We start from the raw sequence: 13,288 nt of genomic DNA, 5'->3' as shown, positions 1-13,288 counted from the left end.
TGATTATTAAAAGTTGCATATGTATTAATTAAAAATTGTTAAAAAGGAAAGGAAGAATGTGATTGGTTCATGGGATTACCTCCTCTCATTTTAAGAAGTATAAAAGCTGTAATCTTAGAAATTGTATTTCATGATGTACCTGATGAAGGCAAAGTTAATTTTCCGAAACTTTAACGCTATTGTTAATTACTTAATATATGCTTTGGTTAGAATTTGTCTTGAAATTATTAAGTTCTCATTTACACATTAAATCATAAGCTCTCATGATCTTAGTTACGTGTAAATTGTCAGTTCTCATCTCCACTTACATTGCTCTGTTTTGGAAGTCAACATCTGAGCTAATCGAACTGACATTTCATACCTACACAACATGAATTTGTTTCCATTTCGTGATTCCATTTAGAAGTACGTTGTAGTAGGACTACCAATTGGATTTTGAAATTATTAGGCCACCTGGTTTGGCATTTTGGAGGACGACATCCCAGAAGTCATCCTTCTTTTTGGCTGCTAAAACCCACTTATGTCAGTAGACAATATAAAAATTTAAAAATTTTAATTTTTGCACTCCCCTCCCCGTCCTTTCCGGGTTTCTGTTTCGTTTAGCTCTTTTGAAAGTTTTTAGCCTTTGGCATTGCAAAAAAATAAAGAAATGAATAACCCTCTCAATTCACAGGACAGGTGGCATGCAAATTCTTGACTAAATTTCTTCTTAAATACCATTGGGTGTTCACCAATCAGTTTACGACTCCGAAAACTATGGATTCAATACTTAAGTTGGTACTTTTGGACAAATTATTTTCCACTGTTTTTCACTGTCATACGATGAGGCATGACAGAAAGTGTCAGTAGTATTCTTCTCAGGAATCCCGAAAGCTATACATTCAACATTAATCTTGGTAATTTGCGATTACTTTTATTACATTTCGTCCCCAGGGGAGTTCTAGGAGGCGTTAGGGTTGCCTTATCCCCACAGATTTTTTCCATGCTCTAAGTGATATATGTACCGAATTTGGATGAAATTGCTCCAGGAGTTCCAGAGTTATGCTTGAACATGCATATACACACAAACTTTACACATAAATGAGTCAACAGATAATGGTAGTGTTATGAATCCTTTATCCAGACAAATATCCTTTACTAGTAATATTCTTTGTTCATTTTATATTAAGAAAATAATTGAGAGATGTTAATTGCTAGAATATTATATGGTAAGTAATTTACTTGATTGCATTGCTTTACAATGTTATGTTTATTTCTTACCTTGATTTTTTCCTATTATGTTTGAACAACCCTGCAGAAAATTCGTGGCTGTTTTTTTTTTAAATATAAAACGTTTGCTAACTTCATTGACGTGTTTGCAAATACGGAAATTAGCAATTACCATGCGTTAGTCAAATTCTTAATATCACACTAAAATGACTCTGAATCTTTAATCCTAATTATAATATATACTTTCATGTACACGTTATACTCAAATACTACTTTTAGTTTATCCCTCCACTGTTACTTTTTAATTTGTTAGTTTACTCGGTACCTCTCCGTAAGACAGAAGAAATAAACATACATTCTTCATTCGCACTTTCGGCTTAAAATACCGCGCTGTTTATATTATTTAAACACGCACACATCTACGTATAAAACTTCCTTTTCATAGCGTATATCACTTTCTCACCAATGAAAGCCATAAAACCAAGTGACAGACCAACAATTAAAACACCAAAAAGTGGGAAAAGATGTTCTAAAGTTAGCACCACAACTACGTGTTCGCTTTTTGTCGTCCTTGAAGAAGATGATCCCTTATTCTTGAGGGCATCACTAAGCCATTTTAAAAGTAACCCTGATTTCACAATTCTCTTAACAATTTCATTAATTCTTGATGTATATGGTGATCCTTTAGGAAGTGGAAAAATAGAAATGTTAGTTGCAACACTTTGTTTCACGATGTGGACCAAAGATTCACCTGGACGACGAATAAGAATATTTTCCGCGTAAAATGTAAGAATACTTTTCGAACCAATAAATGTTGCATCTCTTTTTTCAACAATCCTATACAGCAATTTTAGTGTTTCCAATCCTCGAGTTATTTTCATCCTTTTGAATATTTCATGAACAGCTGGGTTAGATGATTCCTTTAAGACCATGGCTTGATCCTCTGTGGTACCAACAAATAAATTAGAGTCAGCAACGTCTTGTAATGTATCTAAATCAGGTGTTCTAAGAGGTGCTGCAAGGAATTTCATGACTTGGGCTACATAAACAGATGTAATAACTAAACTAAAATATACGAATATAATAAACACAAATCTATTCATAATACTAAGTGGCTGCTTGCGTACAGATATCTGCAAAAATACACTCCATACCGTCAGTATGCCCTTACTTCCATATGATGAGTTTTCGAAGTTGGAGTGTAATGCGTAAACAATGGAAGTCGCAGCTATTGTGGCAAGAATAAGAACCCAACATTCTTTGCGAACAGATAGAATAAAATTTGTCCAATAAGGTGCAAATGCAGATCGTGGTACGATGAAGGAGGAAACGTCAAACCGTAGAGGATCTGTTATGTCCAAATGTTTATACAGGTCATAATGTACGACAACTTCGTTGCAACTTATATCAGAACGCCCATGAAAAAGGTCCCCAACAATGCCGCTCCAAGATCCATTCGGTAGTTTGGAACCTATGGAATTTCTTGGATGAATATACCTGTGGATTGGTGTAAAATTCATTTTTTCTGCTAAGACCTCGAATAACTTTCCTGCTGTGCCACCATAATGTACGGTATCATCCTTTTGAGGCGACACAGAACTGGAGGTAATCAGAAAAGCTGATGACGCAATTAATGGATATCTGTTCAGGTTGGCCAATTTTGAGGGGATATCTTCAACAAGTCTTCTATTTTTGGTGATTGAAAGAATTGTTATTTTACTTTGGTCTGTAACTGGCCCTTTTAAGAAAGGGCTATACGAATATATATTTGACGATTTGGTGTTGGCAACAGTCCATATTACGAATACATTAAGCATCTGCAAATTCCAACAACTAAAGAAGAATGCCGATGTGGATTTTTCAGTAATGGTAACCAATGAAGTTAAAAGAATGACAAATATCGATTGTTTCCACCATATTTGCATTTTAGTTCCACTCTTTATTATATTCATTGCAGACTCCATGTTATCTGCTATTATCAAGAAAGTCCCTCTTCGCTCTTCACTAGCACTTATTGAGTTCATTGTAACATCTAATAACACTAGAGGATGATCAGAATGCTGCAACACTTTGATGAGTTTTGTATAGAACATAGGTGAAACGTTTTCTTGTACGACTACAAAAATATCACTTAAAAACGTCTCTGATTTGAGGTCCCGTAAAAACACCTTCTTTCACCTTGGCCTCGCTGAGTCTTGGGAATAGTTTTCTGAGATGATGAAATGCTTTACCAATTCGGTTCAGAGCCTTGACGAAGACCTTCATGAGCCCTAATTTGATATAAAGGGGTGGTAACAATATTTTCTCCGGATCCACAAGACGTTCATTAGCCACGTTCATCTCCCCTGGGACCAGTTGCTTCCTTGGCGGCCATTTTGTAATGCTGTATTGATCTTTGGATCGACTATCCCAATGACACAAGAAGCAGCAGTGCTTTGTGTAACCTCCTTGTAAACCGGTGAGGATGGCAATAACCTTAAGGTCAGCGCATACAGACCACTGGAACTGTTCGTACTTTATTTTCTGCAATAGGTTTTGCATGTTCTCATATGTTTATTTTATATGTACAGCATAAGCAATAGGGATGGATGGCTTTTCATTGTCATTGTTTAGTAACACTGCCTTGAGACTTATCCTAGAGGAATCTACGAATACCCTCCAATCTTCACTATTGTAGTTTAATTTCAGTTGTCCCATAAGCGATGGAATGTCACTGCAATACACCAAATCACCATCCATTGTAAAATTAGGAACTAGACTCACTTCTCTTTTCCTATACATCGATATATTCACATCTTGGTTTAGTAGATTCCATTGTTGAAGTCGTGATGCAAGCAACAGGGCCTTAGACTTTGGAAGGTTTAAGTCTCTGATCAGATCATTCATCTCTTCCTGACTTATCACATGTGGTTCATTAGTGTCAGGCATTGGAGCGTAATTGGGATCTAACTGTGTACTCGAAGATTGTGCAACATCCTCACAAGCAGCAGGTTCTTTATCGAATGAAACACTGCACAGGGTGTATGAGCCTATTGGTACGGGTACAGGCAGACAAACATCATGTTTTACAGGTCTCCTCGCCTAATCCAAGTTAGGATACTGTATTTTATGCTTCATGTTTTTTGAGAAACCTTTTATATTAGTAAGGCAGAAGTAACAGTCTGAAACATGACCACGGGGCTCGCGCCAAACCATAGGTACGGCGAACAGCATCGATTTATGTGTACCTTTCAACCATCCTGTGAGAGTACGCGCACACGAGTTACAACTTTGTTTCGGAGCCCAAACGCGATCCTGGTCGCCGATTTTACACCCGAAGTACAGATGGTAGGCTGTCTTCAGGAACAGTAACAATGGCCTACTTTCTCCCTTGAAAATCACTTCCCCACATATGTAGCAGAAAAAATGTGTCGAATTGTTGCAAGTTTGGCATGTTCGTTTAACACAAACTTCTATATTTAATGCAGAAATATTTTTCACCTAAGGTATACACAGACACAGCGTAACACCGCCTTCTAACAAGAACATCAACTCGAAACTGAAATATTTGTTTCACGCGACAACGTGGTATATGTCTTGGTGCCTTTTTTTCAACAATCTGTCTGTCGTCTAGACAAAAGGGAGCCGACGAATGATCGAAAGTTGATTATGATACCTTTCTTCGTCAATAACACCTATGTTTTAGTGTATGCATTGTGGAATGACAATTAATCTTTGCAACCCAAGGGGAGGGGGTACGTTTCCGGGGGGTCGTGAGCTAGAGAAAAGAATGTTCCTGGGATATAGCGTAGCAACAGTTCTTGGATTAAGATAAAAATTGAGAATTATGCGCTCCAAACACGAAAAACACATATTAAATACGAAAAATACGATTTTTGTGTCAATTATGGAAACAGCAACCCGCCTAAAAACTTTCGTGCTGGAACTTTCTCGATGAGATATTCGTAATCAGCTTCTCGAAATCTATCTGGTACACACTTTTACCCTCGTGGGAGGCTTTTCATGCCGACCAGTGTAACATTTTAACCATACTAACTAACTTCGACACGGGTCGAGGTATCTGACTAGTTTTCCCCTGGCATCTTATGGTTGTTTAGAAAGATGAACTTATTACTTCATAAGCAAGCTATTTTACACTCAGATAGATGTGCATGGTTGATTTCCATGTATTTTGACTAGTTTCAGACTCCAGTTTTAAAAATGAAATTTCTGTTTTATCTTTGCAAAGTATTTCACTAAACATTTTAACCAAACAAACGATGTTGTTTGGCAAAATTACACTGAAAACAAATTGTGTGTGGCGTACGTAAAATCTTATGTTACATTTGTGAATTCTGTAGATTTTGGACTTAACATACAGCAAACGTATAACTGAAAACGCATATTTTTATAATATTTTCTATATAAGTGTCCCATCTGTACGTACTTTCTGTATGAAACAATACGTATATAACATATAGCTGACAAAGGTAACATACATATATGTATGTAGTATCAGGAAGACTGTTAGATATCAGACATCCTGCAACGGCATGATGTATATAACATCTAAGGGCATTGTCTATGTAGCATACGGATAACGTATGCTCCGTACAGATTTCCGTAGTAAGCAAAAGGATTCCGTATATTTGTGCAATATATCGCTGACCGGAGAACGGATTTTTCTCAGTGTAGAGTATTTGAGTAATTTGTCTCATTTGCCAACAGGGAGCCGCCTTGTACTAATTTGTCATGAAAACGGTTACCTTTCGGGGACAGTTCTTTTGACAACCGTGGGTCTGTGTCCATGGAAACCCAAGGCCATTGACTGTATCAACTGTTACTATGGCAACGTTAGGATCGGTGCCTTGGTAATGGTCCGCTTGATAACCGAACGCATGAAAGAAATACATGTGCAACATTATATGCAGTTTAGAAATCCATTGAACGGTTATGGTTGATATTTCACACATTAAATATCAATTGTTTGTTGTGTTGTTTGCTCTAGGGTGCGAATTTCCAATGCATATTGTTATTAGTAATGTTATTTAATTGAGAAACAACCACATTTTTGCAATATAAATTCACGACTGACAAAGGAAAATTACTTATATTTTAAAAATTCAACGCCAAAGCGGCGTTTTTTAGCGTCTATATAATTCAACAAGAAACATTCAGCTCTACACGTTGCCACTGATCGTATAGTCCATTTTAAGTCTGTATATTGCTCAGACCTAAATGAATCGGTTTTTTTTTTTTTTTTTAACGACACGTGTGAAGTTTTGGCCGAAATTGAGTTAATACCATTACTGTTTGCTATACGTAGACAAATAGTTTGTGAGGTAAGTGCACATGTCAAGCCTTTCCTTGTCTTGTTATATTGGTATTAAAATTTTCGTTTTTAGGTGAAAATACACATGTCGTCGACATGTGCACTTTCTCCTTGAAACGTTGTACTGATGGGAAATTGCACTGTAGACTGTCAACTGTTGTAGTTTTAGCAAACATGTCGGAAGTAGTGTGTATGACTGCAGGTATGCAGAAAAACGTTGCAGAACCCCGTCCTTTATCTAAGTAAGAAAAGATTAAAAAAGCGAGACTGAAAGGTGAAGCGTATACCAATTACAAAGGGAAACTTGTACCGCAAATAATTGCAAGGAGAGTCTGTCAGTGTCGCAGCCATTGCTTTCAACGTGTGAGTGCAAGTGACAGGGAAGATGCTCTTCATCAGTTTCGAAATTTTTACACTAAAGACGACCAAGATGCGTTTTTGCAGGGCTTGGTGTCACGAAAGCAAGTCAAGACTAGGCGCCCTCGTCATGGTGAAAATGACAAACCGAAAAACAATACGTTTGTGTACAGTGTAAAGACAAGTAGCGGCAGAACCACTGTATGTAAGAAAGCATTTATCAACATTTTAGGTTTGTCTGCAGGTAGGCTACGTTGAATTTGTCACCTTGTCGCAGTGAACAAGCCCATTATTGATAAGAGAGGTAAATCAATTCCTTCAAATGCAAAGCCAGATGAAATAATAGAAGCCATTATGAATCACATAAGTAGTTTCCCTACAAAGCAAGGTCATTACACCAACCAAAATGTGAAGTATTTACGTGCAAAGCTTACTTTAAAATTAATGCATAAGTTGTTCCTTGAAAAACATGCTGATATAAAGGTTTCATACAGTTTATATCGTACTGTCTTTAAGGAGACATTTAAACTGCGTTTTGGTCGCCCTCAAGTGGACACTTGTTCTCGTTGTGAAGAACTCTCTGTAAAGATAAAGAGTAAAACGCTCAACGATAATGCAAAACGAGCTGCAAGTGCTGAGCTGGAGGTGCACAAGAGACGTGCCAACAAATTCTACAGGAAAATGCAAGAGGTTACAGAGCAGTGCTTTCAAGATAGTTCAGTGGCAGCCATCTCATTTGACTTTATGCAAAACGTGTATTTACCTGAAATACCCATTCAAGATATTTTTTATCTGCGACAACTAACTGTGAATGTTTTCTGTGTAACTTCCTTGAGAACAGACAAAACTACCTTTTATACGTACCACGAAGGACAAGGACGCAAAGGACCTAATGAAGTTGTATCTTTTGTGTTAGATTTTATCAATGACAACGTTCCTACCACAGTAAAACATCTTCATGTTTTCCCAGATAGTTGTACAGGTCAAAACAGGAATCATTCAGTGATCAGGTTTCTGTTAGCATTAGTTCACCTAGGTCGATTTCAGTCAATAAATCAGTATTTTCCGCAGGAAGGACACTCATACTTGCCGAATGATCGACTGTTTGCTATGGTTAAAAGAGTCTTGAAAAGAAATGATCGACTTTATGTACCAAAAGAGTATGCGGAGATAATAATTTGTTCGAACAAAGAGCGAAGTTTTGTTGTCCAAATGACTGATGTATCTGATATCATAGATTATAAGTCTTGGTGGCCTTCGTTATTCAAGAAAAATAATCAAGTAGGTCTGGTATTCCACGTGATGAAAAACAGTCCCTCAAAATTTCAGTTTTCGCATTTTGTATATTCAGCAAATGCACCCGACACTGTCGTTGCTAGTGCGTTCATCGACAGCTTGGTAAAACATACATTTCGACTTGGACTTAGACACCCACTGCATGTGACCCTACCAATGCGTTCAGCGTATCCAGAGACAAAACTTCAAATCAGTACTCAGAAAATAAACGATATCAAGAAGGTACTGCAATACATACCACAGGAGTACCTTGAATTTTATGATGAACTTGTCAACTGGCCTGCAAAGTGACCTCCTAATAACATTGTACAAGGGATTGTATTGTAATGATGTACAATAAAGAGGTTATTATAAGTTGAAGAATTTACATTAATCCTAATTTGTTTGTAAAACAGCACATGTCAGGATGAAGAAATAACAAAGTGTTAACATAACACATCGGAAAAAAGTTGTTATGCTTCTAATATACTTGAATCCGCACATTTTGTAATATTCGGTACTTTGCGAACCTCAGACTTTCAAAAATATGGTGTAGAATAGTTTTTCTCATTTTTCTCAAAACTAAGTTTTCTTGACATGTGTCGTTTTAAAAAAAACGATTCAAATGTTTTGCCGAAACGGCTATCATCACAACAATATTTTTCCTTATTTTTCACCACTCATTTATTTCCTTATGACAAGAACAGCGGAATAGGAAAACTGAGGAAAAGTGAAGAACTGAGGAAGAAAATATGAAACCACAGACAACAAAAGATCACAAAACAAATTAAGTTTGAAAAGAATAATAAATTTTCAAAATCTATATGTACTATCCGAGTAAATAAAAAATTAATATCAAATCTAATTTATATTTCTATCTTTTGCTTGACTTAGTTATGTCTTATTCAATTTATTCTTTCAATTTATTCATCATTCATTGCCTTAATGTCTTTATATCTATCATTCCTTGTATAACGATATGTCTGGTTCTTAAATGTTATTATTGAGCCATTAAAACACACAAATTACCCTTTTTGTACACTTTGTTTAATAATTATAAAAGAGAAGCGTACAGTTTACTTCTACACAAATTTTTAAGATGTCTGCTTAATCAACTGAATAATTCTATTTTATTTCTGTTGTCATGACGACGACATCAAGATTAGATTACATAAAAACATTTGAACATTTTTTATATATTAACATTATAACTATATTATTTCTTTGTCTTTCTTTTCTTCTATTAGCAGAATCTGCCTAGTATATATTTAAAATACATTATGGCCAAAAATTACAAGTAAACTACGATTGTTACAAGTAAAATATACAACATACTGTTGTATATTATGGCGCTCGACGGACTTTTCTTTTATTTAATTATTCAATAAAAGGAAAAGAACTCAGGACCGTTAACTTTTACATACCTTTTAAGTGCCCCTTGTATATACAATATATATTTCATATCATAATTCACATATATTTCATTATTTTTACACAAGAAATATTATTATTAATTATATTTCTTCATAATTAACTCTATAAATCGTAGATTACAAGGCACGTTAAAAAAAGAATACGGTCAATACCTTAATTCAAGTCCATTATGAGCAATACAGAGGTTAATTATTAACAAATTTAAATCGTTAGCTTTGGGCATCATAAATAAATATGTTAATATACATGTATTCTAGGCAAATTGTAATCGGAGAAATTGAACAAAATTTCATTATTTTAAACAAAAAGTAATAATTACATGAATATATGAAAGAAAGTATAAATTATGATTGAATCCATAATAACATTTAAAATCAAAGTTCTTTGGAAAACGCATAAATTTGATTTACATTACTCGTAATTCTTCCATGAAATACGTGACATCAATTTTACATAACTGTCATTACTTTCATACGTTTATATTAAAAATATCTTGTTTTAATTTTTAATATTCATATTATTTGCAAAAAATTCGAATAGAACAAGAACACAAAAGCAAGAATTGCTTAAATACAAATTGCTTAGAAAAAACATAAAGTATTAACTTCAATATGTATTTTCGCATTACAAAAAGGCTTTCAAATATACTCTATAATATGAAACGCGAATAATGCGATTAATATTGCGTTTTGCAATCATAGGAAAACATACGAAAGTAGACAAAAATATTAATTAATGAATACACATTTCTTTAATAGAAGTATTAATAAACGATATTTGTATTTAAAGTTTTTAAATTAGTTTCATAATCAGAAACTTGACTGGGAATATTTAACGCTGACGTGGATTCAACCCCTTCCACATCAGCACAATCTAGTTTAAATTACGTTGACTCATAGCTTCAGTTAAATTACATTGTATTTCGCAATCTTGAGTACTTTCTTGGCGATTATGCACTGTTGCAGCATTCGGATTTCTGTTAGTGTAATTACTGCCATCTGAAAATCGATTTTGTGTAACCAGGAGATGATTATTGTTCCTATTGAAACTCCTATTACTATTTTTAAAATTCCTGTTTCCATTTCTGCGATTAGGTTGCCTTTGATTACCGGTAACATTGTGGCCATTTATTCTACTATTATAACAATACGAGTTAGAAGTATTTTCAGGTTGTATATTTAAGTTGCGAACCGGAGCATATTGTATATGATTACGGCCAGAATTACCCTGACCTCTATCCTGCCCTCTATTACCATTTTGCACTGCAGATTGACTCTCATAATAGCATACAAGCATAATCAAATGGTTAAAATTGATACACTGCGCAGACATTAATAATTGTTGCAATCTAAAAGGTAATAGAATTCGAATAGAAGTAATGATTCGGGATGATTCGGATTTAATGATCTCAATTCATTATATGTAGAGACCACAAATTCGGTAACGTTTTTATGGATCTTGTGATTGAATGGTTTCATTCTCAACAAGGCATTCCTATTCGCTAGCATAAAATAATTTTCATAATTGGATAGTAAGGCGTTCTTAAAGTCAGAATAGGTACAAAGACTACTCCTAATGGCCTTAAACCAGGTTAAACAAGGTGGCAATAATATGTGTGGTAATAATTTTAGAAATTGAGACTCATCTACGCCCATTAATTCGCACTCATCCTCAAATTTTTCAAGGAACCCCCTCCAGGTATGTCTTCCGGTACACCACTAAATTTAGTAAGTGATTTTACTTCACTAAACCGTAATGGTTTACCTGTATTAGCCTTCAAACACCTGTAGTGGTTACTTTTCTGATGGGATGATTGCCTCATTCTTCTTTCTCCTTCGGTACTATCTTCATTAGAACTCGAAGATTCATTACCTTCAAAAGTTGCTCTGGGATGACGCATAGATTCCCAACCGGTAGATGTAGGGTGTACAGTATTCGTGTGCCCATAATTTCACACTGAACTTTCATGAATACACTTTTCTTTAATAGAATTCACTTCATCATGCAACTGCTTAATTTGGTTGGCGTGTTCATTTACAGCTGTCTCTATAATATCTACAGAGTATTGAACAAGGTAAATCTCTGTACTATCCCTTCCATTTCTTCATCATAGCGTTCAAATTTGCCTGCAATTTGCTAATTCATCTGATTTAATTGTTGTTATACTTGGACCCATTTGCCATCATTACGTTGCTGCAATTGCTCAAGCTTTTTGTCAATATGTTGGGCTTGTTCCTTAATTTGTTGATTCATCTTTTGGTCTAGCTTTTCAAACTTTTCATCGCTTCGTCGAGCTTGGGATATTTCCCTTAGGACGTCTATCATGTTTTCTGAAGAATTCGTTATGAGTAATCTGGTTATTAGTTACTTCTTCCTCCATGGCACTCATAACATTTCTATTTATTACTTTGCCACTTCTCAAAATAGTAACATTAATCTTAGGATCAATGTTGGTCGCCGTACTAATCTTCTAAACGACACAACTATTTTTCTCTCTCGGCGTTTCGGCACCAATTTATAACGATATGTCTGGTTCTTAAATGTTATTATTGAGCCATTAAAACACACAAATTACCCTTTTTGTACACTTTGTTTAATAATTATAAAAGAGAAGCGTACAGTTTACTTCTACACAAATTTTTAAGATGTCTGCTTAATCAACTGAATAATTCTATTTTATTTCTGTTGTCATGACGACGACATCAAGATTAGATTACATAAAAACATTTGAACATTTTTTATATATTAACATTATAACTATATTATTTCTTTGTCTTTCTTTTCTTCTATTAGCAGAATCTGCCTAGTATATATTTAAAATACATTATGGCCCAAAATTACAAGTAAATTACGATTGTTACAAGTAAAATATACAACACACTTTTGAACTTGTATGATAATAATATCTTCTTTCCTGATTCAGTTCATTCATAATTCATTGCTTTCTTCATACCTAACCTTTCTTCTATTTTAATGTTATGAAATTTCCGCCATTACCCATTCCCATTCCTCTTAAGCCCGAATATTCGTCTCAAGATCTTGTTTTCAAATACTTTCAGTCTATGTTCTTACCTCAGAGTAAGCGACCATGTGTCGCAACCATACCGAACAACAGGCATGATTATCGTTTTATATATTTTAAGATTCAAATTCCTCAACCAAATTCGCGTCAACAAGGGATTTTGAACTGAATAATAACACAAATTCCCTGCTTTTAGTCGACATTTAATTTCTTCGTGAATATGATTTCGTCTGTTAATATTGATCCTAGATATTTGAAAGTATCCACTTTATCAAAAGTATTTAGTATTTTAACCCATCCATAATTTGCCGTATTACGGTCCCGACGCACTTCCATGTATTTAGTTTTCTCTGCATTTACTTCTAAACCCATGTTTCTGCAAGCGTTTAATAAGATTTCTCCATTTCTTTCTATAGTTTTTCTATCGTCCTCTAATAAATTTACATCATCAACATATGCCATAACCTGGTGAATACCGTTCAACTCTAGGCCCTGGTTGCTATCTTTGATTTTCCTTATAGCGTATTTCAGAACAAAGTTGAATAATAATGGCGAAAGCCCATCTCCTTGTTTCAGGCCATTTTCGACCTGAAAGCTCGTGGACAAAATTTTTCTACCCTGACTTTGCTTTGAAATTCATTTAAACATGTTTTAATTAGTCTAATTAGCTTTCTCGGTAT

The 13,288-nt window shown here is 34.8% G+C and overlaps 1 protein-coding gene across 1 annotated transcript; it reads right to left on the bottom strand.

Moving 5' to 3' along the window:
• Positions 1 to 1,628: 1,628 nt before the first annotated feature.
• Positions 1,629 to 3,233, bottom strand: LOC145679116 (glutamate receptor-like). Its single transcript, XM_081749709.1, has one exon. The coding sequence runs from the start codon at positions 3,231 to 3,233 to the stop codon at positions 1,629 to 1,631; it is 1,605 nt and encodes a 534-aa protein (XP_081605835.1).
• Positions 3,234 to 13,288: the final 10,055 nt, after the last annotated feature.

The sequence above is a fragment of the Thermobia domestica genome, chromosome 2, assembly GCF_964235325.1.
Source record: "Thermobia domestica chromosome 2, izTheDome1.hap1.1, whole genome shotgun sequence".
Lineage (NCBI taxonomy): Eukaryota > Metazoa > Arthropoda > Insecta > Zygentoma > Lepismatidae > Thermobia > Thermobia domestica.
Note: the sequence above shows the minus strand (reverse complement) of the source record. Positions and strands in the feature narration are given on the sequence as shown.

What these genes read in the sequence shown, in the direction of transcription:
- LOC145679116 (XM_081749709.1), bottom strand. Translation starts at nt 3,233, where the DNA reads ATGAACTCAATAAGTGCTAGTGAAGAGCGAAGAGGGACTTTCTTGATA.